At 37.7% G+C, this 26455-nt stretch overlaps 1 protein-coding gene across 26 annotated transcripts in view; it reads right to left on the bottom strand.

The window, feature by feature from the left end:
• Positions 1–26455, bottom strand: part of KDM4C (lysine demethylase 4C) — a 518729-nt gene that overhangs the window by 375651 nt on the left and 116623 nt on the right. For 25 of the 26 annotated variants that reach the window (XR_014301835.1, XR_014301836.1, XR_014301837.1 and 22 more), the window contains 2 exons: positions 10788–10891; positions 6259–6396 (listed from right to left, as the gene is read on the bottom strand). Coding sequence is in view for 17 of the 26 variants with exons in the window: in XM_082695154.1 (XP_082551280.1) it covers positions 6259–6396; positions 10788–10891 (242 nt within the window). In the remaining 9 variants the exon portion in view is untranslated. Of the gene's footprint in view, positions 1–6258; positions 6397–10787; positions 10892–25385; positions 26244–26455 lie in introns of those variants that run through there. The other variant, XM_082695156.1, reaches the window with a different exon arrangement.

Raw genomic sequence — 26455 nt, 5'->3', positions numbered from 1 at the left:
GAGCAGCGATTCTCATATCAGATAAATTAGATTTTAAACTAAAGACTGTAGTCAGAGATAAAGAAGGACACTACATCATTCTTAAAGGATCTATCCACCAAGAAGATCTAACAATTGTAAATATTTATGCCCCCCATATGGGAGCAGCCAACTACATAAGACAACTGTTAATCAAGATAAAGAGCCATAGTGATATGGATACATTAATAGTAGGGGATCTTAACACATCACTCTCAGTAACAGTAAGATCATCCAAGCAGAAAATCAATCAAGAAACAAGAGCTTGGGCACCTGGGTGGCTCAGTGGGTTAAGCCTCTGCCTTCAGCTCAGGTCATGATCTCGGGGTCCTGGGATCAAGTCCTGCATCAGGCTCTCTGCTCATCAGAGAGCCTGCTTCCCCCTCTCTGCCTACTTATGATTTCTCTGTGTGTGTGTCAAATAAATAAATAAAATCTTCAAAAAAAAAAAAAAAAAGAAAGAAAGAAACAAGAACTTTGAATGACACTTAGACCAGATGGACCTCATAGATATATACAGAATGTTCCACTCTAAAACAACGGAATACTCATTCTTCTCAAGCGCACATGGAACTTTCTCCAGAATAGAGCACATACTGGGTAACATAGCAGGGCTCAACTGATACCAAAAGATTGAGATTATTCCCTGCATATTCTGAAATCACAATGCTTTGAAACTGGAAATCATCCTCAAGAGAAAGTTTGGAAGGAATTCAAACACTTGGAAGCTAAAGACCATCCCGCTTAAGAATGTTTAGATCATGATATGGTGAATGCTGTGAACTGTGTAAGCCTGACGATTCACAGACCTGTATCCTTGGGTCAAATAATACATTACCTGTTAATAAAAATAAATAACAAAAAGAAGAAATGAAAAAGGAAAAAAAAAAAGAATGTTTGGAACAACCAGGAAATCAAAGAAGAACTTAAAAGAATTCATGGAAACCAATGACAATGAAGACACAGTAGTGCAAAACCAATGGGATATGGCAAAGGGGGTCCTCAGCAAGAAATACACAGCCATCCATCCAAGTCTCACTCAGAAAACTGAAAAATTCTGAATTCACCAGCTCTCTTTACACCTTAAAGAACTGGAAAACCAACAAAAAATTAAGCCAATGCCACGCACAGAAGGGAAATAATCAAGATTAGAACAGACATCAATGAGATAGAAACCAGAGATACAGTAGAACATATCAACAAAACTAGAAGTTGATTTTTTTGAAAGAATCAATAAGATAGATAAACTTCTGGCCAAACTAATCCAAAAGAGGAGAGAGAGGACCCAAATTAATAAAATTATGAATGAAAGGGGAGAGATCACAACTAACACCAAGGAAATAGAAACAGTTATCAGAAATTATTATCAATAACTATATGCCAATGGGTTAAGCAATCTAGATGAAATGAATGGATTCCTGGAAACCTATTAACTTCCAAGACTGAAACAGGAAGAAATTGACAACCTGAATAGACCAGTATCTAGTAATGAGATTAAAGCAGTGATCAAAAACCTCCCAAAAAACAAGAGCCCAGGACCTGATGCATTCCCTGGGGAATTCTACCAAACATTCAAAGAAGAAATAATACCTATTCTCCTGAAGCTATTTCAAGAACAGATACAGAAGGAAAGCTTCCAGACTCTTTCTAGCATTACACTAATCCCCAAACTAGGCAAAGAGCCCATCAAAAAGAATTTCAGACCAATGTCCCTGATGAATATGGATACCAAGGATTCTCAACAAGATCCTAGCTGATAGGATCCAACAGTACATTAAAAAGATTATCCACCATGACCAGGTGGGATTTATCACTGTGATGCAAGCGTGGTTCAATATTCACAAATCAATCAATATGATAGAACAAATCAATAAGAGAAGAGACAAGAACCACATGGTCCTTTGAATTGATGCAGAAAAAACATTTGAAAAGATACAGCATCCGTTCCTGATTAAAATGCTTCAAAGTATAGGGATAGAGGGAACATTCCTCAACTTCATAAAATCTATCTATGAAAAACCCACAGCGAATGTCTTTCTCAATGGGGAAAAGCTGGCAGATATCCAAGATCTATAGAGAACTTCTCAAACTCAACACCCAAAAAACAAATAATCAAGTCAAAAAATGGACAGAAGATATAAACAGACACTTCTCCAAAGAAGACATACAAATGGCTAACAGACACATGTTCATCATCATTAGCCATCAGGGAGATTCAAATCAAAACCACATTGAGATACCACCTTATACCAGTTAGAATGGCCAAAATTAACAAGACAATAAACAACAAGTGTTGGAGAGGATGTGGAGAAGGGGGAACCCTCTTACACTGCTGGTGGGAATGCAAGCTGGTGCAGCCACTTCGGAAAACAGTGTGGAGATTCCTCAAAAAATTAAAAATACAGCAAGCCTATGACCCTGCAATTGCACTCCTGGGTATTTACCCCAAAGATACAGATGCAGTGAACAGAAGGACCACCTATACCCCAATGTTCGTAGCAGCAATGGCCATAGTCGCCAAATTATGGGAAGAACCGAGATGCCCTCCAACAGACAAATGGATAAAGAAGATGTGGTCTATATATACAATAGAGTATTATGCCTCTATCAGAAAGGATGAATATCCAACTTTTATATCAATATGGACAGGACTGGAGGAGATTATGCTGAGTGAAATAAATCAAGCAGAGAGAGTCAATTACCATATGGTTACACTTACTTGTGGAGCATAAGGAATAACACAGAGGACATTGAGTGAAGGAGAGAAGTGAGTTGGGGGAAATCAGAGGAAAAGACAAACCATGAGAGATTGTGGACTCTGAGAAACCAACTGAGGGTTTTGGAGGGGAGGGAGGGTGGACGGTTGAGAGGGCCTGGTGGTGGGTATTAAGGAGGGCACGTATTGCATGGAGCACTAGGTGTGATGCATAAACAATGAAGCTTGGTACACTGAAAAATAAAATTTTTTAAAAACAGGGCTTTGTAAAGCTTTTTTCTAAGTCATCAAATTAGAAATATTGGTTTGTAATATATAAAATATAACCAGTACAGACCCACATGCTGTACCACATTAATTCTGTCCCACAAAGAGACTCTGTCTTGGAAGCTTTTATGTATTCTACCCATGTGATAGGCAAAGGAGATCTCATTTCCCCTAGTCCTTCAACTATGAAAAAACCATGCCATTATTTTTTAAATTATCTGCCCCCCTCAAAAGCATAACTCATCCCTTGTGAATAATAACTATTTCTGTTTTTAATTAGAGACTTAAAATATATTTTTTCAAGTACATGTGTTTATAGGTACCCTAATCCCAAATAACCATAAAAACATAAAGTCATAAAACTTTGGGTACTTGAACAGGAAATATTTATAGATAAATAAAACTTACAGGACCTCTCAGATGCTACTATACACAAATATAAAACTACCCCTGAGTATAATAATAGCTATCGTTTATAATAAACTAGATAAAGCAAAGAATTCAGTAGGCAAAACTTCGTTAGTTTAAGAATTAACTTAGGTATCCTCAAAGCTAAAAGTTTCTTTGGTTTTTTCTAAGATTTATTTGTTTGTCAGAGAGAGAGAGCAAAAGCAGAGGGGAGCAGCAAGCAGAAGGAGAAGCAGACTCCCCGCTGAGCAAGGCGCCTAATGTGGGACTCCATCCCAGGACCCTAAGATCATGATGAAGGCAGATGCTTAACTGACTGAGCCACCCAGGCATCCCAAAGCTAAAAGCTTCTAGGTGCAGTTCATAACTAATCCATTATACATTTGTTCCCAGCAAAACACAAAAATTAACTGTCCAACTCACAAATTTTCCCAAAATTAAAAACTACACACACACATGCATGCACACATGCACACAATACAGTATTCATATTGCTGTGTAAAGAAATAGACTTGGAGATCAATAAAAATGTGTCAAAAAAATTACAAAGACACCAAAATATGCACAAAAATGCCATCATAGCACCCTACAATATAAGAGAACTTATTTAATGAGACTAATCAAGAAAATATTAAAACGGAGGGATATAAAAAAATAAAATAAAATAAAATTGAGGAATATGATTTTAAAAAGCATAAGTATGTTTTAGTGAAACATTCAAAACTGTATCCGTTATAAATTTAATTTCCAGTTCCTGTATAAAATAACTGAAATTAGTTACATCTATTCACAGAAGACTCTTAATATATCACCATGTCAATTATTGACTGGAACTCTCTGTGGTAAAGAGTTTACTGCCCTAACCTTCCCATCCCACCAACAAAGATATGCATGTCTCAATCCCTGCAATTTGTGAATATGTCATCTTATATGTTAAAAGGGATTTTGCTTGCTCTGAAATGTAGGAGACCACATGAAAAGACCTGAGAGATACCTCTAGGAGCAAAGACCTAGATAACAGGCAGCAAGAAAATGGGAACTCAGTCCTACAACCTCAAGAAACTGAATTCAGCCAACAACCTGACTGAGCAAGGAAATGGATTCTTCAACAGCATCTTCAGTAAGAAATGCAGCCCTGCAAACATTTTGATTTTTGCTTGGTGAGACTAATATCAAACTTATAACCTATAGAACCATGGTAAGTGGGTATTGTTTTAAACCAGTACTTTTATGGTAGTTTGCTCTAATAGCAATAGAAAACAAATACATTCTCAGAGGAGGAGAACCACATCACCAAAAGTAAAGGAAAGGTAGAGGCAACACCTAGAAACATCTCAAACACATGCAATTAAAACAATTTTTAACCAACTAGCCAAAACTGTATCATAGGCATTGAACAATTTTGTACCTAGCAAAATACCAGAACCAAGACAGTCATATTCTTTAACTAAATTGAATGATATAAATCAACACAGCATGAGTGGATATCCACATACCTAAGATTTTTTCCCCTCATAATAAATCTATGGGGTGGAGAGGTATTTCTGATTTATAGAGGAAAAAACTAACAAAATAAATAAATGACTGTCCTAATGATATATGGTTAACTAGAAGAAAAATGGGACCTTAGAGCCCTGCCTCCTCTACTATGGCATTACCTTTCTGTGAAAGCACTGTAAGTAGCTGGCCAAGACACATACTCTGAGTTTTCTATTTTTTTATTAGGTTTATTATAATATGAAAGATGTGTAATGGGAAGAAGTAGTTCAGTTCTGTTCCTTTCTAAATTACCCCTCATAAACAGAAATTACTCAGAACAGAAAAAGTCTTCTAATAGCAGGAGGTTTCCTTTTTTCGCAAGTTCACACAAATGCTTCCTAGGCTGTCAAAGGGCTATAGTTTCATTTTAATATACTATGTAATTCTCTAAATACACATCTAAATTAAACCTAGTGCTCTATTCCCTGAATATATTTCTATCCAAGTTCACCCAGTGGTTCTACATGCAAGCTTTATCAATGTAGAATGAATAATACTCATACTGTGGCCAAGAGACAGCCATGTAAGTTGTATGTGTCACTTTCCACTAAATCTGTGTCAATTTTACATACTCTGTAAAATAAACAGTTTCATTTAGAAGCTGCCCTCTGCCAGCCTGTATTTCTGCCTTCAAAGCCACAGGAAAGAAAGCAACCTAATGGAAGCTACCTTTGAAGATGTCTTCTATTTAACACCACAGGGGGAGATTAAGTAAATTAAATAGAAGTTATGGCCTGTGAATGAAAATACACAGTGTGTGAACTAAATTAAATATAACTGAGCAGGAGATGCAAAATTTTATACCAAATTTAACATAAAGATATATTTCTTGTTAAAGCATGTTCTATATTACTTTCAAGAAATTCATGTTTGTACTAAAGGCAATTTTAATCATTTCTTCTTACCATCCTCCCTCAACATCTTACTACAGTTTTAACAGAAACTTTCCTCTGTAAGTAGTTGTTTTCTAAGCCATGGACTAAACTCAATTTGGACAGAGCCAAGTCTAGCTAACGTGGAGCCACAGGGAGCCACTAAAAAATCTCACAAAAATACAATTGGTGGCTTTAAGAAAGAAAGCAAACATCAGCTGCATAAAAATTACCTCTGCTCCACATTAATCTCAAAACAGAGAACTATAGCTACAAATGATAATATAGCCCATATAAAATAAATATACCTGGTCTGAAATAAGTATCATGATAAGAAGCACACAACATCAATGAAGGAAAAAAACTGTCGCATGTGATCTTAGGGTTTCCTGCTACAATATTACCAGAATACACATTTATTTTTGAGGCATAACTCACCAATTTAGCAACTTTCCCATAGTCAATCCATCGAACTGTAGCAAAATTTGTAGATTCTGCACAATTGAAACCATGATTAAACCCAGCATGGTAGCCATATGGAAAAGTGATCATAAATTCTCCAGCCTCCTGAGTGATCTGTAGAATAGAAATCATATAATATTTTCTAATTATAGACTTTCTAAGTTGCAAATACTATTAAAATATATTTCCAAGGGGTGCCTGGGTGGCTCAGAGGGTTAAGCCTCTGCCTTCGGCTCAGGTCTTGATCTCAGGGTCTTGGGATGGAGCCCCACATCGGGCTCTCTGCTCAGCAGGGAGCCTGCTTCCTCCTCTCTCTCTGCCTGCCTCTCTGCCTACTTGTGATCTCTGTCTGTCAAATAAATAAATAAAATCTTTAAAAAAAAATATATATATATATATATATATTTCCAATAAAGAAAAGAAAAAAAAATGCCATGGTATCAGAGCTATCTAATATAAAAAAAGTAGCCCCAGATCTTTACCCAATCCATTAACAGTTTTTCAGGAAACATTAAAGACTTTTCTAAACAGGGTTACGGCAATGTTGTTCAATCATTAAATCCGTAATCAAAGATATTATATTTTATATGAAGATGTTTTTAAGTTATCAAGTAAATTTGTTTTAGCACTCAACCTGCATATTTTAATACTTTAAAAATTCATATTATTGTAGTTCCGTAAAGGGACCTATTTTGACTTTTTTTTTTTTTTGCAGTTACAGCTATAGAAACTCTAATAATGCACCCTCAACAGGGTTTACTATGAATTCTGTTGCTAAATAGTTGGTGGTATTCACCAAATTATTCTTTCATAATACTCAGAAAACATACAATTAGCTATATTCCATTTAATAGTAAAATTTCTATCAAAGAACTCAAATATGTATGTATGAGTGCATCTTTAAATATAATTAAAGAAACTTGGGTAAACCAGTCAGAACTTAAAAGCAAAATGAGAAATACATTTATTCCATTCCTATTTTTTAGGTTAAAGAAATCTGGCTTTTTATAACCACCAAAACACACAAATCACACCATGAGCTATAGAAAAATAGTAAAGCAAAATTTTTCTGCTCTCTTTTAAAAATTTACCTATACTATGATGGATTATCAAATGTATTACCTATGCTTCATTTTGTCACCACGGTTCAATTCAGTCCTAAAATGCTGAGAAATGAATCTGGGAGTACGTATGTGTATGTAGACATACAGGAGACATACTGTATAAATACAGATGCACACAAGGCAATTCAGTTGCCATTTTAGGTATACAAAAATGTTGTATGTAGAAGTATTTTCTTTTACAACAAATCTGAAATTTATCTCATTGCCCTCAGGCCCATGACAGCCCAGAAGGTGTTCTACTACAATGAGCAGCACTCTGCTGCCACCTGGCAAGCAAAGAACGACTTCTCAGTGTTCATCATGTTTCCAGTTCCATCATTCTGAGCCACATGACAACACAGCCTGGTTCTCTCCTTTCCTGGTCTAACTGAATTTCATTAATTATAATTGGGCTTGGAAACTAGGCACTTCCCTGTACTATGTGATAAAACAAAACTCAAGGGTAAAGAGGGTAGGGTTGCTGCCACTGGGATAAAGTAACTACCTTCACTGTGCCATTGAATCCCACCCACAATCCTTTTCTACTCTACCTAGAAACCTCTGTTCTTGCCATGTTGAAAGAGAGTACCTGTTCCCATTGAAAGGGACTCTAAATTTTATGCTTCTATATAATTTCCAGAAACAGTGAGTCTCAGTTAGCCAAAATGTTTTTTGGCTTATTTTACTGCCTCTGTGTAATATGTACATAAAGCATGGTGACAGAAAAGAACAAGTCCCTTTTATTAAAAGACTAAACAATCATCACAATTCCATATCACAAAAGAAGTTGGAAAGGAAAGTACACATCTAAAAGCAGACATTATCAGACATTATCAGTTTATTAAACATATATATATATGTATATGTGTGTGCATATATATATATATATATATATATATATAATATAATTGCAAATACATTGAAAGAAATCTGGCTTTTTATAACCACCAAAACACACAAATCACACCATGAGCTATAGAAAAGAATGTTACTTTGACTGTGAAATGACTGCCTAAAAACAGGGTCAAAATGAGGAGAAAGAGGGCTATGCAAAACCCTTTTATAGATCATCTCTTTTCATCCTCATAATAGTCCTATTAGGTGGGTACTATTATTATCATCGTTCTCCAGCTAAAGTAACTGAAGCTCAGAAAAATTATGTAATTTCCCCAAGTGACAGAAACAGGAATGAACTTGGGAAGTTTAATTCAGAAGCCTACACTACTCTGTCCCATGATACATTATCATCATCAGAGAATAAGTTCCTTGAGGAGTACAGAGTCATCACATATTCTTTGTCAACATGGAAAGGGAAATGGCAGTATTTCACATAAAAAACTGCAAATGTCAATCAGATGGTGAGGCACTGGTGTCTTCAGAAGCCATGAAATGTCCCAACCTCAAGAAATTAAAGGAGAACCTGTCATCTGGTGATTTACCAAGTAGTACTGAAAAGCCACAGCCCAGAAAGGGGTGCAGGGCACCTGCCTCCTTCTCCCCAGAGCTTGGAAAGGAGCTACAAGCTCCAAAGGCCTCCAAACCTGGGGAAATGAACCAATCCCACACTCTGCTATTTCACAGGACCCTCTCTTCAAAGACCAGCTTGATCAATATCTATCACCAGCCCTAAAATCATTAAGGATTTTCTGTTCTTGGGAGACTATTCCATTCATTCTCCTCTCTCTTCTAAAATTCCAACTTAAATAGAAGTGTCTAATTAAGTTAATGCCAACCACCTAAAAGAAAGACTCACTGATGATGTGTCTGAGACTGAAAAGCCCAGTGCCTAGAGGTATCTGTAAGTAAGACAGAACCTCACAGTGGCAGTGGCCCATCTGGGGGACACAGCCCCTGCCCTCTGTACCTGTGAGTGCTGTAGTCCATCACCAGCTTCTCTCCACACACAGGCACATCCCCCACAGTATACATCTCAAAAACCTGCTTTTTGTCAAGGCTAAGACTATGCGAGTAAAACAGTGGTGAGAGCATCCCTGTCACACAAGACAAATATGTCTCATCTCATGCATGAATACAGCATAGACAGTTTGTGAGTGAGCAACAACCACCTCCAAGTTGAAGAATGACTCCTCGTCCTTACAAAAATTCTACACTGAACAAAGCTGGGGGTGGGGGGGATGTGCTTTCAGGGCTGGGGATTAAGAAGAGGTAAAGATTTAGTCACAAGTGAAAAACAACAAATATTATGGGAAGAAAAGTCAAATTAAAAAGTGAAGAAAAAAAGATGAAAAGAGTGTAGCTATTTATTAATATGTCCACAAGTAGCTAATTCCTAAATCCTCTTCTAACTGAGACGAGCTTTTATTTATCTGGTCAAAAGCTTTTTGTCACTTTAGCTTCTTCACATAAAAGTTCTCATGTTCAAAAAAGAGTTCTCATGCTCATAATAATTCTGACCCAGTAACTACCCATGGGCACAAAGAAAGAGGAACCCAGTATGTACTGAGCCTTACAGAACCTAATCTTCAGAAATATTTCAAAGAAGCAACTTCTGATTATTAAATGATCAGGCAATTTTATTCATGATGAACACTCAATTGTTTTATGTCTGAATATGTTTAGAAGCAACATACTGGTATCGTAATCATAGACTCTAACCAACCAAACTAACGACAATTGTTCTGAGTTCTTTTTTCTTAAGATTTATATTTACGTAAGAGAAAGAGAGAGCAAGCATGCCTGTGCACACAAGTGAGGGGAGGGGAAGAGGGACAAGAAGACTCCCTCCTGAGTGCCTAGCCCACGGGAGGGGCTCCATCCCAGGTCTCTGAGATCACGACCTAAGCCATAGTCAGATGCTTAACTAACTGAGCCACCCAGGTGCCTCTGTTCTGAGTTCTTTTTAAAAAATAGATCACACATACATAAACTATGTTGTTCATATAAAAGTCCTTAATGTAGAAGTGCTACATCTTATTTTGTTGAATGTCCTGCATTTTACTTTTAGTATTATTATAAGTGAACTATAACCAGCATGAAATTATAGTAAATGTACCCTGAAATAAAACTAATTTCATGGGGCACCTGGCTGGCTCAGTGGGTTAAGCAGCTGCCTTCAGCTCAGGTCATGATCTCAGGGTCCTGGAATTGAACCCCACATCAGGCTCAGCAGGGAGCCTGCTTCCCCCTCTCTCTCTCTGCCTGCCTCTGCCTACTTGTGATCTCTCTCTCTGTCAAATAAATAAATAAAATCTTTAAAATAAAGTAATTTCAAATTAGTACTCAGATAAATAATTGTTATGTTATAAAACATGAATCTGCATTTTTCTCCCCACATCCTAAAAACCCTATTTGAAGTCAAGGATATATTAGTTTGTGTTAAATCTGTCTTACATATAAATACTATGCACACAAAATGAATGTTAAAAAATAATACTAATTTACCTTATCAAAGGGAATACCATATTTCTTCAATACGGACGGAGATATCAGTGTCATCTTGTGGCGAAGAAATGCATCACACCCTTGAGAACTGCTTGGGAAAAAACCTAAATGGAAACAATGAATATAAGTAGTGATGTGCCAATTATGATATAATTTCAGATAGATTTTTTTAAAGCTTATGTTCTAGTATTCTCACAGAAAGACCGTTCTATGCAAACATATACCAACTCCATCAAAAAAACCCTGGTACTAAAAATTAGAGTCAGAATTCTTAAAAGTTAAAGGATACATCTTTATATCACTAAAGGCTGACCTTCCTTACAAAAAGAGCTACCAAGAATTGTTTTCATAAGATATAAAAATTACTAAGCCTTACAAATTTCAACTTACAAATTTTAATTCAACCTAATATCTGGTAAATGGAGAAAATAATAAAGATGGTTAGGAAAGGTTAATACACATTTTAATACAGAAATCTCTCATTTTAAGAAAGATTCCTAGAGGTGATCGTTCCAAATGCCTGGCAAGAGAAGAAACAGCAGTTCCCCATCTTTTTGTGTTTCTTTCTGATCAATTTAATACAGTTAACTGATACTGTAGATGCTGCTGCTATTAAAGACAGGAGTGCATACATCCCTTAAATTAGTATTTTTGTGTTCTTTGGGTAAATTTCACTCATACATGGAATTTAAGAAACAAAACAAGCTAGCAAATAGGAAAAACAACAAAGAGAGGCAAACCAAGAAACAGACTCTTAAATATAGAAAGTAAACTAATGGTTACCAAAAGGGAGGTGGGTGAGGGGAATAGGTGTAATGTGTGATGGGGATTAAGAAGTACACGTGTTGTGATGAGCACCGGTGGAAGTACTGAATCACTATATCGTACACCTGAAGCTAATATTACACTGCATGTTAACTAACTGGAATTTAAATTAAAAGGTTAGCTGCTACCAATTTCCTGAACCAAATTCCCAGACAGCTCCGGTCAAATGCTTGGAAACCTGTCCCACCAGTCTGTGTGGGAGCAGTGTTTTGAGCAGTCCTTTAAATGAGGAAGCTTAAGATGCAGCAACCCTTTTGCTCAATAGTATATCAAGGACCAAAACATAGTTGTTTTTCTCCACCACTGACTTCATCCCTGTAGTTTTTGTCTGAGGCAGAGTCATTAATTCAGCCACGCAAGCTACAGGAAAATGAATATGCATAATGCCCTGCTCTTCGCCTTACTTACTCAGAGAGAAACACTACCAACGCAAAGCAAGTGGGAAAGCAAGAAGGGGAAGTGGGAAAGCAAGAAGGGAAAGAGACACAGGGAAAAGACAGAGAAGAATCCTAGAGAGAGAACCCAGAAAGAAAACAGAACTCACCAAGAAGACAAGGTGATGCACATGATAAAGTGGGTAGAGGCACAGAAGCTGTTTAATTCCTTCACTGCCAAAATGAAGACAAAGCCACTAGAAATGTTACTTATCTAACTCTATAGCTCACTACATGCAAATAGTTCAAGATGTGACCAATTTGACAAAAGGATTACCAGTATTCATTAACTAACTATGAACAATTTTAACCTCATGGAAGTGTCTCACAATATTTTTAAAGTAAATCAAAACCACAATGAGATACCATTCTAACACCAGTTAGAATGCCTAAAATTAACACGACAGGGAACAACAAATGCAGCCAAGGATGTGGAGAAAGGGGAACCCTCTTACATCGTTGGCAGGAATGCAAGCTGGTACAGCCACTCTAGAAAACAGTATGGAGGTTTCTCAAGAAGTTAAGATTAGAGCTACCTTACAACCCAGCAACTGCACTACTGGGTATTTATCTAAAAGATACCAACATAGTAATCCCAAGGGGCACCTGAACCTCAATGTTCATAGCAGCAATGTCCACAATAGCCAAAATGTGGAAGGAGCCAAGATGCCCTTCAATAGTTGAAGAGGTAAAGAAGATGTGGTTCATATTTACAATGAAATATTATTCAACCATCAGAAAGTATGAATACTACCATTTATATCCATCACATGGATGGAAGTGAGGGTATAATGCTAAGTGAAATAAGTCAATCAGAGAGACAGTTATCATATGATTTCACTCATATGTGGAATATAAGGAACAGCACAGAGGATCATAGGTGAAGGGAGGGAAAACTGAATGGGAAGAAATCAGAGAGTCACCATGAGTGACTCTTGAGTCCAGGGAAACAAACTGAGAGTTGTGGAAAGGGAGGTAGGTGGGGGGATGGAATAATTGGGTGATTGGCATTAAGGAAGGCATGTGATATGATAAGCACTGGGTGTTATATGCAATTAATGAATCATTGAACACTACATCAAAAACTAATGATGTACTGTAAGTTGGCTAATTGAATTTAAATTAAAAAAAAAAAAAAGAGGGGTGCCTGGGTGGCTCAATGGGTTAAGCCTCTACCTTCAGCTCTGGTCATGATCTCAGGGTCCTGGGATCGAGCCCTGCATTGGGCTCCCTGCTCAGCAGGGAGCCTGCTTCCCCCCCTCTCTGCGTGCTTCTTGTCTTGTCTACTTGTGATCTCCTTCTGTTAAATAAATAAATAAATATTTTTAAACAAATAAATGAAAAAGAAAAAATATAAATAAATAGGACTTATTGATGCCACCATGGAGTATGTAATCATCAGAAGGAAACAGATCAACTAGCCAGGAAAAAGCCATTAGGGTATAAGGAACCACCTGCAAAAGGTAGGATGTTCTGCTTAAACATCTGCATCTGAGTTTTTTAAATAGCTGGAAATTTTTAAAGTATATGGCAAAGAAAACAACAGAAATACTATCATTCCAGGGGCTCAGTCGGTTAAGCATCTGACTCTTGATTTCACTCATGTCATGATCTCAGGGTTGTGAGAGTGGGCTCCATGCTGGCCATAGAGCCTGCTTAAGATTCTCTCTCTCCCTCTCCCTTTGCCCCTCTCGCCCCTCACCCTGCCTCCACAGTCATGCGCACTCTCTGTCTCTCTAAAAAAGAAAAAGAAAAAAAAAAGAAAAAGAAATACTACCATTCCCTACAATACCAATAGGAATAAAAGGAATCATTTTGTCCTATATGGTCACTTGAGGCAGCCCTCTGTATATGGTTAATATATATTATATATAAATAGGAAATAGAATATTATACCAAATAAACGACCCTATGAAAAAAATGCAGATTTCAGTGAATGGAGAGAAAATACCACACTAATGTAACGGCCATATCTACACACTAAGACATGCTGAGTCTTACACCACAGACAGTAAAGCACAGGAGGGAGGTCCCCACACACGCAACCCATGGAAACATTTTTAATATTACAATTCAAATGGATTTATCAAACTTCTGAAATCTGTATCTCTGCGCATCCTAAATGAATTGACTTTTAAATTAAAATCAATGAAGAAAGAGGAGTCTATTCAATTTTCTTTTGATACAGATTTGTAATCAGGACCTGAAAAATATGGTGACTGGTCATAAGTTAATTTAAATTGGAAAACCACTGAAGTAAATTGGAAAACCACTGAAGTAAGCGTATTAAAAACTTTGGTTTAGAATTTGTATTTACAACAGGCTATCAGAATTACATTTTACACTACTGGAAAACACCTCATAATCAGCACAAATTATGCTCAAGCATGTGCCTCAAAATGAGTTTTACCTCAAAATATCTGCATGAATACATGGTTCATATTCGCCTCACCCCACAGTCTATGAAAATTATTTTATCAACGTATAAACAACCCAGTATAGCCAGAATACTATTAGATACAAAATGATAGTATTTTTAAAAACTCAGAATTACGCTGGCTGAAGAAATGTTGGTGTATTTAATAATAAGTAAAATAAAAAAAACAACTTTGGGGTCACTTGCATAAAGAAACAACAGTAACATGGATAGAAATGATAATATTTAAGTAAAAATTCAACCTAAGACAATTAAAGTTTTTGAAGAGTCACCAAGAAAAAAGATAGTATGTGTTAAAACTTCTGCAAACAAGTTCTTCAAAATATGCCTCTCAGAATCATTTTTTCTACTCTAATATTTGCTTTCTTGACATTCTCTTTTCTAAGTTTTGAATAATTTATTTAGATGAAGTACTCTCTGGAAGTTATATTTTAATGTTACTACTGTAAGAGTCCATAAATTTTTCCAGTTAACCAGTCACACAGGGCAACTATCTGCTCTTCCACAATCTTGGAAATCAAGAAGTTCCAATAAAGAGAAAATTTTAGGGGCGCCTGGGTGGCTCAGTGGGTTAAAGCCTCTGCCTTCAGCTCGGGTCATGATCCCAGGGAGCCTCCCTCTCCCCCTTCTCTCTACCTATCTCTCTGCCTACTTGCAATCTCTGTCAAATAAATAAATAAAATCATTTTAAAAAATTAAAATAAAGAAAAAGTTTTACATTGAACTTTCAGTCATCTAGTTATGGAAATAGCAGCTAGCATCCCACTGCCACACCTCACACCCCATGGTCTCTAAGTAATATGCTATATGTAGAACACACAGAATAAACCTGACTCATAATTCTGTACTCCTGTCACGTTAGGTCACTTGTTTTATTCTTACATAAAAACAAACACATTAAGGGAACAAGATACAAAATCTGCATGAGTGCTGTAGGGAGATGGGGTTTCAGTCTCTTATTTTAAAAGATTTTATTTATTTGAGAGAGAGCATGCAAGCACATGTGAGGGGGGTGGTATGGAGGGGAGGAAGAAGCAGACTCCCCACAGAGTAGGGAGCCCCACGTGGCACTTGATCCCAGGACCCCAAGATCATTACCTGAGCCAAAGGGAGATGTTTAACCAACTGAGCCACAAAGCCACCCAAAGTATCTTCTTCTATAGGGATATTTTGGTAGGAGCATTTGAGAGCCAGACTACAAGGTGCAAACTATGCTATGGGATTCCGTATAAATCTTACTCAATCCCCTCTTACTGGTGCTTAACACACATACTTATTTGAGCACCAACCTTCCTCTCTCCTTTAACACTCTTGACTAACACACTTCTTCTCTGGTATAAATTGGAGAGCTAAGTTTTAGACCAAAGAGCTAATTGTTGGAAATATTTTTTATTATCTCTATAACTTTTATTTCTTGTTTTACTGATTTTTTAGTGTATTATGTTAGTCATCATACAATACATCATTAGTTTTTGATGTAGTGTTCCAAGATTCATTGTGTTCCTTAATACCCATCACCAGGCTCACCCACGCTCCCCTCTAAAACCCTCAGTTTGTTTCTCAGAGCCCACAGTCTTTCATGGTTCATCCCTCTTCTGATCCCCCCCCTTCACTTTTCCTTTCCTTCTCCTACTGTCCTCCATGTTATTCCTTGTGTTCCACAAGGAAGTAAAACCATATGGTAATTGACATTCTCTGCTTGACTTATTTCACTCAGCATAATCTCTTCCAGCTCCATCCGTGTTGATGCAACAGTTGGGTATTCATCCTTTCTGATGGCTGAGTAATATTGCATTGCATATATGGGCTGCATCTTCTTTATCCATTCGTCTGTTGAACAGTATCTTGGCTCTTTCCACAGTCTGGCTACTGCGCACATTGCTGCTTTGAACACTAGAATACATATGGCCCATCTTTTCACTACATCTGTATCTTTAGGGTAAACACCCAGTCGTGCAATTGCAGGGCCATAGGGTAGACACATTTTTAATTTTTTTTAAAGATTTTATTTATTTATTTGACACAGAGAGAGAGATCACAAGTAAGCACAGAGACAGGCGCAGAGATAGGGAGAAGCAGGCTCCCTGCTGAGCAGAGATCAGGGCTCGATCGATGCAGGGCTCATCCCAGGACCCTGGAACCACAACCTGAGCCCAAGGCAGAGGCTTAACCCACTGAGCCACCTAGGAACCCTATTTTTAATTTTTTGAGGAATCTCCACACTGTTTTCCAAAGTGGCTACCCCAACTGCCATTCCCACCAACAGTTTAAGAGGGTTCCCCTTTCTCCACATCCTCTTCAACACATGTTGTTTACTGTCTTGTTAATTTTGGCCATTCTAACTGGAGTAAGGTGGCATCTCAATGCGGTTTTATTTGAATCTTCCTGATGGCTAATGATGCCGAACATTTATTCATGTGCCTGTTAGCCATTTGTATGTCTTTTTTTTGGACAAGGGTCTGTTTATTTCTTGTGCCCATTTTTTTGTGATTATCTGTTGTGTGTGTTCAGTTTGAGGAGTTCATTATAGATCTTGGATGTCAGCCCTTTGTCTGTAATGTCATTTGTGACTATCTCTTCCCAATCCGTGGGTTACCTCTTTGTTTTGTTGACTGTTCCCTTTGCTGTGCAGAAGTTTTTGATCTTGATGAAGTCCCTAAAGTTCATTTTTGCTTTTGTTTCGTTTGCCTTTGGAGACATGTCTTGAAAGAAGTTGCTGTGGCCAATGTCGAAGACGTTATTGCCTATGTTCTCCTCTAGGATTTTGATAGACTCCTGCCTCACTTTGAGATTTTTAATCCATTTCGAGTTTATCATTGTGTAGGGTGTAAGAGAATGGTCAAGTTTCATTCTTCTGTACATAGCTGTCCAACTGTCCCAGCACCATTTATTGAAGAGACAGTCCTTTCTCCACTGGATATTTTTTCCTGCTTTGTCAAAGATTATTCAACCATAGAGTTGAGAGTCTATATCTGGGCTCTCTACTCTGTTCCACTAGTCTATGTGTCTGTTTTTGTGCCAGTACCATGCTATCTGAGTGATCACAGCCTTGTAATAAAGCTTGAAATCAAGCAACATGATGCCCCCAGTTTTGTTTTTCTTTTTCAACATTTCCTTAGCAATACAGGGTGATTTCTGGTTCCATACAAATTTTAGGATTGTTTGTTCCAGTGCTTTGAAAAACACCAATGGCGTTGAAAGTATAGATTGCTCTAGGCAGCACAGATTTTTAACAATGTTTACTCTTCCAATCCATGATCATCTTTTTCCATCTTTTTCCAGCTTTTCCATCTTTTTGTGTCTTCTTCAACTTCTTTCATGAGTGTTCTGTAGTTCATTGAGTATAGATCCTTCACCTCTTATTCCTAGGTATCTTACGGTTTTTGGTGCTGTTTTAAATGGAAACAATTCTCTAATTTCCCTTTCCACAGTTTCTTTGTTAGTGTATAAGAAAGCAACTGGTTTCTGTACATTGATTTTGTATCCTGCCACATTGCTGAATTGCTGTATGAGTTCTAGTAGACTGGGGGTGGAGTCTTTTGGATTTTCCACATAAAGTATTATATCATCTGTGAAGAGAGAGAGTTTGACTTCTTCTTAGCCAAAGTGAACACATTTTATTTCTTTTTGTTGTCTGATTGCTGTTGCTAGGACTTCTAGTACTATGTTGAACAGCAGTAGCAACAGTGGGCATCCTTGTCATGATCCTAATCTCAATGCAAAGGCTCTTAGCTTATCGCCATTGAGAATGATATTCGCTGTGGGTTTTTCATAGATAGATTTTATGAAGTTGAGGAATGTTCCCTCTATCCCTATACTTTGAAGCATTTTAATCAGGAACGGATGCTGTATCTTGCCAAATGTTTTTTCTGCATCAATTCAAAGGACCATGCGGTTCTTGTCTCTTACTGATTTGTTCTGTCATATTGATTGATTTGTGAATATTGAACCATGCTTGCATTCCAGGGATAAATCCCACCTGGTCATGGTGGATAATCTTTTTATATGTACTGTCGGATGTACTGTCGGATCTTATCAGCTAGGATCTTGTTGAAAATCTTGGTATCCATCCATATTCATCAAGGATATTGGTCTGAAATTCTCCTTTTTGATGGGCTCTTTGCCTAGTTTGGGGATTAGTGTAATGCTGGCCTCATAGAAAGAGTCTGGAAGCTTTCCTTCTGTATCTATTCTTGAAATAGCTTCAGGAGAATAGGTATTATTTCTTCTTTGAATGTTTGGTAGAATTCCCCAGGGAATGCATCATCAGGTCCTGGGCTCTTGTTTTTGGGGAGGTTTTTGATCACTGCTTCAATCTCATTACTAGATATTGGTCTCTTCAGGTTGTCAATTTCTTCCTGTTTCAGTCTTGGAAGTTAATAGGTTTCCAGGAATCCATCCATTTCATCTAGATTGCTTAACCCATTGGCATATAGTTATTGATAATAATTTCTGATAACTGTTTCTATTTCCTTGGTGTTAGCTGTGATCTCTCCCCTTTCATCATAATTTTATTAATTTGGGTCCTTTCTCTTTTCTTTTGGATTAGTCTGGCCAGTGGTTTATTGATCTTATTAATTCTTTCAAAGAACCAGCTTCTAGTTTCATTGATGTGTTCTACTGTATCTCTGGTTTCTAACTCATTGATCTCTGCTCTAATCTTAATTATTTCCCTTCTTGTGCATGGGGTAGGCCTTATTTGTTGTTGATTCTCCAGTTCTTTAAGGTGTAAAGAGAATTTGTGTATTTGGGATTTTTCGATGGTTTTGAGTGAGGCTTGGATGGCTATGTATTTCCACCTTAGGACTGCCTTTGCTATATCCCATGGGTTTTGGACTAAAGTGTCTTCATTGTCATTGGTTTCCATGAATTGTTTAAGTTCTTCTTTGATTTCCTGGCTGATCCAGAAGTTCTTGAGCAGGATGGTCTTTTGCTTTCAAATGTTTGAATTCCTTCCAAACGTTTTCTTGTGATTGAGTTTGTTTCAAAGCACTTTAGTCTGAGAATATGCAAAGAATAATCTCAATCTTTTTGTATCAGTTGAGACCTGATTTGTCACCCATTAGGTGATCTATTCTGGAGAAAGTTCCATGTGCACTTGAGAAGAATGAGTATTCCATTGTTTTAGGGTGAAATATTCCATATATATCTATGAGGTCCAAGTGTCATTCAAAGCTCTTGTTTGTTTTTTTTCCTGCTTAGCTCATCTGTCTACTGCTGAGAGTAGTGTGTTAAGATCCCCTACAATTAATGTATTCTTATCAATATGTCTCTTTGTTTTTATTAACAGATGTCTTATGTATTGGCTGCTCCCATGTTGGGGGCATAAATATTTACAACTGTTAGATCTTCTTGGTGGATAGACCCTTTAAAAATGATGTAGTGTCCTTCTATATCTCTGACTATATCTTTAACTGAAAATCTAATTTGTCCAATATGAGTCGCTACCCCAGCTTTCTTTTGAGGTCCATTGGCATGAAAGATGTTACTCCATCCCTTCACTTTCAGTCTGGATGTATCTTCAGGTTCAAAATGCACCTCTTGTAGACAGCATATGGATGGATCCTGTCTTTTTATTCAATCTTCATACCTGTGCTATTTTATGGCAGCATTTAGGCTGTTCACATTGAGAGTGATTATTGAAAGATATGTTTTTATCGTCATCATGCTGCCTGTGAGGGCCTTGTTTCTATAGATTGTCTCTGTAAGTTTTTGTTCTATATCACTCTTGGAGTCTTTCTTCTTTTATAGAACTGCCCCTCCAATATTTCGTGTAGGGTCAGGTTTTAGTCTTTGCCAGTCTTGGAAGCTCTTTCTGTCTCCATCCATTCTGAATGTCAGCCTTGTCATATGAAGTATTCTTGGCTGCATGTTCTTCTCATTAAGTGCCATGAATATGTCTTTCCAGCCCTTTCTGGCTTACCAGGTTTCTGTGGACAGGTCTGATGTTATTCTGATGTTCCTCCCTCTGTACATAAGGTATCCCTTTCCCCTAGCTGCCCACAAGACATTTACTCTGATTTTATGATTCATGAATTTCACAATGACATGCCGGTAGGTCTCTCTACCCTCGTTGATCTTGGGGGAGTGTCCTCTCTGCCTCTAGAACGCAAACATTTGTTCCATTCTCCAGATTAGGGAAATTCTCAGCTAGGATTTGCTCAACTATATCTTCTAGTCTTCTCTCTATCTCTACCCTCTCAGGCATCCTAGTAATTCTGGCATTGGAATGTTTCTGGCATCATTTATTTCTCTAATTCATGTTTCATGGCTTCTAAACTGTTTGTTTCAGGCCTCCTCCTGATCATTCTTTTCTATCAGTTTGTCTTTGAGATCACTAATTCGATCTTCTGCCTCATTTACCTTAGCTGTTAGAGTATTCAGATTTGATTGAATCTCATTGATAGCATTTTTAAGTTCTGCCTGATCAGCTCTCACTTATGCCCTTAGAGATTCTATGTTGCCACTAATGGTTTTCTCCAACCTAGCCATTGTCTGCATAACTGTTACCCTGAATTCTTTTTCCAACATCTTGCTTATGTCCATATCCAATAGTTCTGTGGCAGAGGTCACACTCTCTGAATTTTCCCTCTGTTATGTGTTCCTCCTCCTAGTCATTCTGGTGAGAGGTGGCTGAGGGGATGTATAGCTGAAAATATCAACCACGATCCAGGCAAGTTGCAACCTGGAAAGTTTCAGAGCAATCAGAAGTCACCACCAAAAAGAAAGGAAAAAAAATATAAAGTACAAAAACAAAAATGAACAAACAAAAAAGCTGACAAAAGGAAAAGAAAAAGAAAAAAAGAAAAACCCTGCCAAAATGAACCCCAAGAATAATATTTATAAAGTACAAAAACAAAAACAAAGAGCAACAAAAGAAGAAGAAAATTAAAAAACACAAAATAAAAAGGGGGGTGATGGGAAGGTGGTTATAATCCCTCAATGTGGGGGAGGAAGGGTACTTCAGTTCTTCCTGGGTGTGTCTTATCACCTTTGTTAGAGGCCTTAACTTTCCAGGGATACGGGGAAATTAAAACTGGTGTATATATAAAGACGTAGTACTGAATAGGGAAAAAAGGACTACATTGACACTTATATCTATTGTATCTATATCTATATCTATATCCATATAAAAGAAAAAGAAAAAAAGTGTATGTATGAAAAAAGTTCAAGTTATAAAGTTACTATGTAATATGTTGTATTAAACATCTAGTTGAAACGGTAAGTAGATAAAAAAAATTAATTAAAGAAAAAGAATCATGAGAATGAATTTTAAAAGAGAGAGGAAAAAAGTTATATCTAAGAAATATACAGGCTGTGAGGCAATACTGGCAGCTTAATATATTGTCTTCCCCTGATGTTGGGGTTTTATAGTTTTATGGAAACCCTGTTGTGGTTGTCCTCTTTTTCCTTCCACTTGTCTTCTGTGGGAGGGACCTGCCTCATTGTTTTTCCATCAGTCCCGCTTGGGTGGAGTTGCCCTGCTCCCTATCAAAGGGCTGGGCTCCATGGAAACCAGCTTTCCAGCTTTTGTTCTCTGGAGGTTTTTGTTCTATGGCAGCTTTTCCTGCCTTTAAGGAGGGTCAGAGTAAAGTAAACTGGCTGCACCCAGACTTCCACCTCAGAGGGAAGCCACAGCTGCTCCTTTCTGAGTGGAATACCTCCTCTCTCAGAACATACAGACCCCCCCTTCTGCAAACTCTGTTGAACAATCCAGTCTCCCACAGGTGGTACGCACCCCCAGCCACCATCTCAGTAGTCACCTGAGGCCCCATATGTCTCTGTACCCCCGTGCCACCAAAACCATGAGTAATACTGTTCCAGGCAAGCCCAGTCCCAGCAGCTGCCATTCCCAAACCACTGACTCAAGTCCCCTGCAGGTCCTCTCATCCACCTCTGAGGCAGAGGTGTCTGTGGTGGCTATGGCAGCTGCCAGGCCCAGGGACCACTGACTCGAGCCTATGCCATAAGCCCTCACCCCTACGACGGTGGAGACTATGGAAGTGGCTGTGGAAGTGCTGCTGGCCGCAGCAGCCACCAGCCCCAGGGACTGCTGACTGTGGCCTGCACCGATGGGCAGTGGCTGCAGCTGTCCTGGGACTGTGGCATAGGTCTACACCTGTGGCTACCAGGTCCCAACAATTGTCCCTTAATTCCCTTTGTTCTGTTACAGTGCTGTTATCAGTTCCTTCTGGTCTTGCAGCCACCAGTCCCCAAGCTATTGCTGGTCCCCAAGCTCAGGGCACTTTAACATTGTGATATTACTTTCCAATGGGTTGCTTCTGGTGGCTCCGTCCCCCTTCTGTTTATCCTCCAGTATCTGTCTACACACTCCCAACGTTTTTATACCTCTCCACTGGTGATCCTCTGCCCCCATAGAGATCCAGAAGTGTGTAATCTTACATCTCGGGTTGATTTCATGGATGTTCAGAGTGCTCTGGTAGATATCTAGCTCAATTCAGCAGACCAGTTGAAATACGGTCTTCTACTCCTCCACCACCTTGCCCCTCCTCCTGAAAAATTTAAAACCACCCTCACTTTGTCTACATGGCCAGCAAAACAAGAGATAATAATAGTTGTTAAGAACTTGCTGAGCCTTGCTGAGACATGGATTCCAAAGACAAATCCAACACTCATGTAGCTCTGACTAGTCCTGTGATCTCTCAGCTCCTCAGTTTCCTCATCTTCCTTCCTGGATTGTCTTTTTTCAGCTTTACTGAGCTATAATTGGCATGTAACATTGTGTGAGTTTAAGGTATACAGAGAAAGAATTTGATTGATTACCATCATGAAATGATTACCATCACCTCAGAATTTTTTGTGTGTATGATAAGAACTTTTAAAATCTATTCTCTTGGAAACCTTCACTTATACAATACAGTTTTAACTATAGCCACCATACTATATAGTCCATCCCTAGAACTTAACCTTCTTAAAACTGTAAATTTGTACCTTTTGACTACCATTACCCATTTCCTCTCCACCTTGCCCACCACCTCTGGCAACCACTAGCTTGTTCTCTGTATCTATATGTTCAGTTTTTTTAGATTCTACACATGAGATCCTACTGTCTGACTTATTTCACTTAGTATAATGTACTCAAGATTCACCCATGTTGTTACAAATGGTAGAATTTCCTTCTTATGGCTGAATAATATTCTACTGTCTTCATATATAACACATTTGCCTTATCCATTCAAATGTCAACAGACACTTTAGTTGTTTCTATGTCCTGCCTACTGTGAATAACACTGCAATGAATATGAGAGTGCAGATATCTCTTCCAGACAATGATTTAATTCCCCTTTGATATATATCCAGAAGAGGAATTGTCAGATCATACAGTAGTTACATATTTACTTTTCTGAAGAAACTCCATACTGTTTTCCATAGTGGCTGTTCTCACTGGATCATTATGGGAATCCAACAAGATAATGCTCAAAAAAACTTATCCATAGCTAAAAGGTGGAAGCAACCTAAATGGCCATCAACTGATAAATGGATGAAGTAAATGTAATATATCCACACAATGTAATATTACTCAGCCATAAAAAAGAATGAACCACTGATACATACTTGAAAATGGAAAAGATGAGAAGTAAAAGAAGACAGACATAAAACACCACATAATGCATAATTCCATGTACACTAAAATATCATGGATTAGTAAATTCCTAGACAGAAAGCACACTAGCAGTTGTGAGGGATTGGGGAGAAGCAGGACAGAAAAGGCAGGGACCAATTAATACATACAAGGTTTCCATTTAGGGTGATGAAATTCTCTTGGAACTGGATAGAGGTGATGATTGCATAATAAGAACATACTCAATGTCACTGAATTGTACACTTCAAAATGGTTAATAGTTTGTTATGTGAGTTTTATCTTGATTTAAAAAAACAAACTGTTGGTATACTTGACACAGAGTAAATTTGAGTAAATAGTAACCATTCTTTTTATCCCTATTACTCACTTCTACCCTACTGACTCCAGTCCTCATGTTAGTTCAACAAACCTTCTTTCTCCACTACCTCTGCAGCCTGCTAGCTAAGAAGAGGGAATCACAATTCCAAGAGACCTAGAGAACTGACTGGGGTGCTATCATGAAAAGTCAATGGGTACTAAGCCTTAAAACCTGCCTCACTCCCTTGGGCCCTTTAACCTAAACCTAACTGTTCCAGTCACAAAGTAACAAACTTCCCCCTCAAAAAGGAGTTCTAACCATCAAGCATGACCTGAGTTAAACTATACAGGTTTATTTTTAACCTTGTATTCACCTGTAGATTCTTCCATCTGTTCTCTAACGCTGTTGTTTTAAAATTAAATATCAAAACTCAGGTCTGGATTCCAAATGACCACTCACAATTGGGCTTCAATGTAAAAACCCTGTAGGCTAGAAAGACCAAACTGAGAAGGTAATCACTTCTTTTACACTCTAAGCAATGAATACTGGTAAGGACACCACTTTACAACTTAATCCCTCCATATCAACCCTTCCCTACAAGTGACACATTAGGGCTTCTGTGACAGGTAAATCAATGAACTCCCAATGAAATGGTATGTGATTTGGAGGTAGGAAACTGAAAGAATAGTTTGGAAAAACAACCTATGTTTCCACTAAACTGTTAAACAGTAAGAATACAGAACCTGTTTTAAATAATATTCAAAATAAGTAAAACTTTGATCTGTTTTTTAAAAATAAATATTTATTTTGAATATTCAATATTTAAATAAATATTCCAAACATTTAAGTAAGTATTCATAAACAAATATTCAATATTAAATAAATATTCAAATTAGAACAAACTGCAATCCTGCATAGGCTCCAAGGAGCGCAATAGTTTAATTGTAGATTTCAAGAGGAAACTAAGAGAAAGGAAGAGCAATAACAAAAACTTTTAATAGGTTGCTTATGTAACTTGATTATTTATTTATTTATTTAGTTTGGTTGTGAAGTGAACTATGTTCTCTTTTTTTTTAATTATAGAAAATGTCAAACATAAAGTAAAAGAGTATAATAAACCTCCATGTACATACACACCATCCGCCTTCAACAATCATCAGCTCATGGTGCATCTTGTTTCTTCTATATTGCCACCCATTTTCTCCATTCTGTATTATTTTTGAGGCAGAGCCCACACATTACATAATTTCATCTAGAAATACAACTTGATTTTTAGAGTCTATACCTCATTTATACTATCTACAAAGATAGGACACTGCTAGCTGCCAATTCCTTAGCAAACTAAAGATAATATTTTTGTTTACTTTTTAAGATATCATATAGTGGGGCACCTGGGTGGCTCAGTGGGTTAACGTCTCTGCCTTCAGCTCGGGTCATGGTCCCAGGGTCTTGGGATTGAGCCCCTGGGCAAGCATTGGGCATCGGCTCTCTGCTTGGCATGGAGCCCGCTTCCCCCTCTCTCTCTCTCTGCCTGCCTCTCTGCCTACTTGTGATCTCTGTCTGTCAAATAAATAAATAAAAATATTCTTTTAAAAAAGATATCATATAGTGCTAAGCAAGAAGGATAGTCTTTGGAACCATTATTCCAATACAAACAAAATGAAAGAGGGTGAAAAGCTAGCATTATAAAAAGCATGTACTCCAGAGATCCCAAAAGAGACTCGAAGCCCTAAAAGTACTCCATAATAACCTTTGCTAAGACAATAAAGTACTGCAAGGAGTTGTACAGCATGGGAAGTGCAGAAACCCATAAGCATTCTCAAGGACCAGGTGCATTCTTTGAATACAGGTGCATGTCCTGTGTACAATGGAAAAGTGATCATAAGTGAGAAGCATTATTCTAAGTGAAAAAAGACACAAAAGTTTACATACTATAAAATTCTATTTTTATGACACTCTAGGGACAAAAATCAGATTTAGTGGTTGCTAAAGGCTGTGGGGAGGGATTAACTGAGAAACGGCACAAAGAAATCTTTTCGAGGAATTGGAAATGTTCTATATTTTGATGAT

Source organism: Mustela nivalis (assembly GCF_964662115.1).
Source record: "Mustela nivalis genome assembly, chromosome: 13".
Lineage (NCBI taxonomy): Eukaryota > Metazoa > Chordata > Mammalia > Carnivora > Mustelidae > Mustela > Mustela nivalis.
The sequence above is the reverse complement of the archived record's forward strand: the minus strand, read 5'-3'. Positions and strand labels throughout refer to the sequence as shown.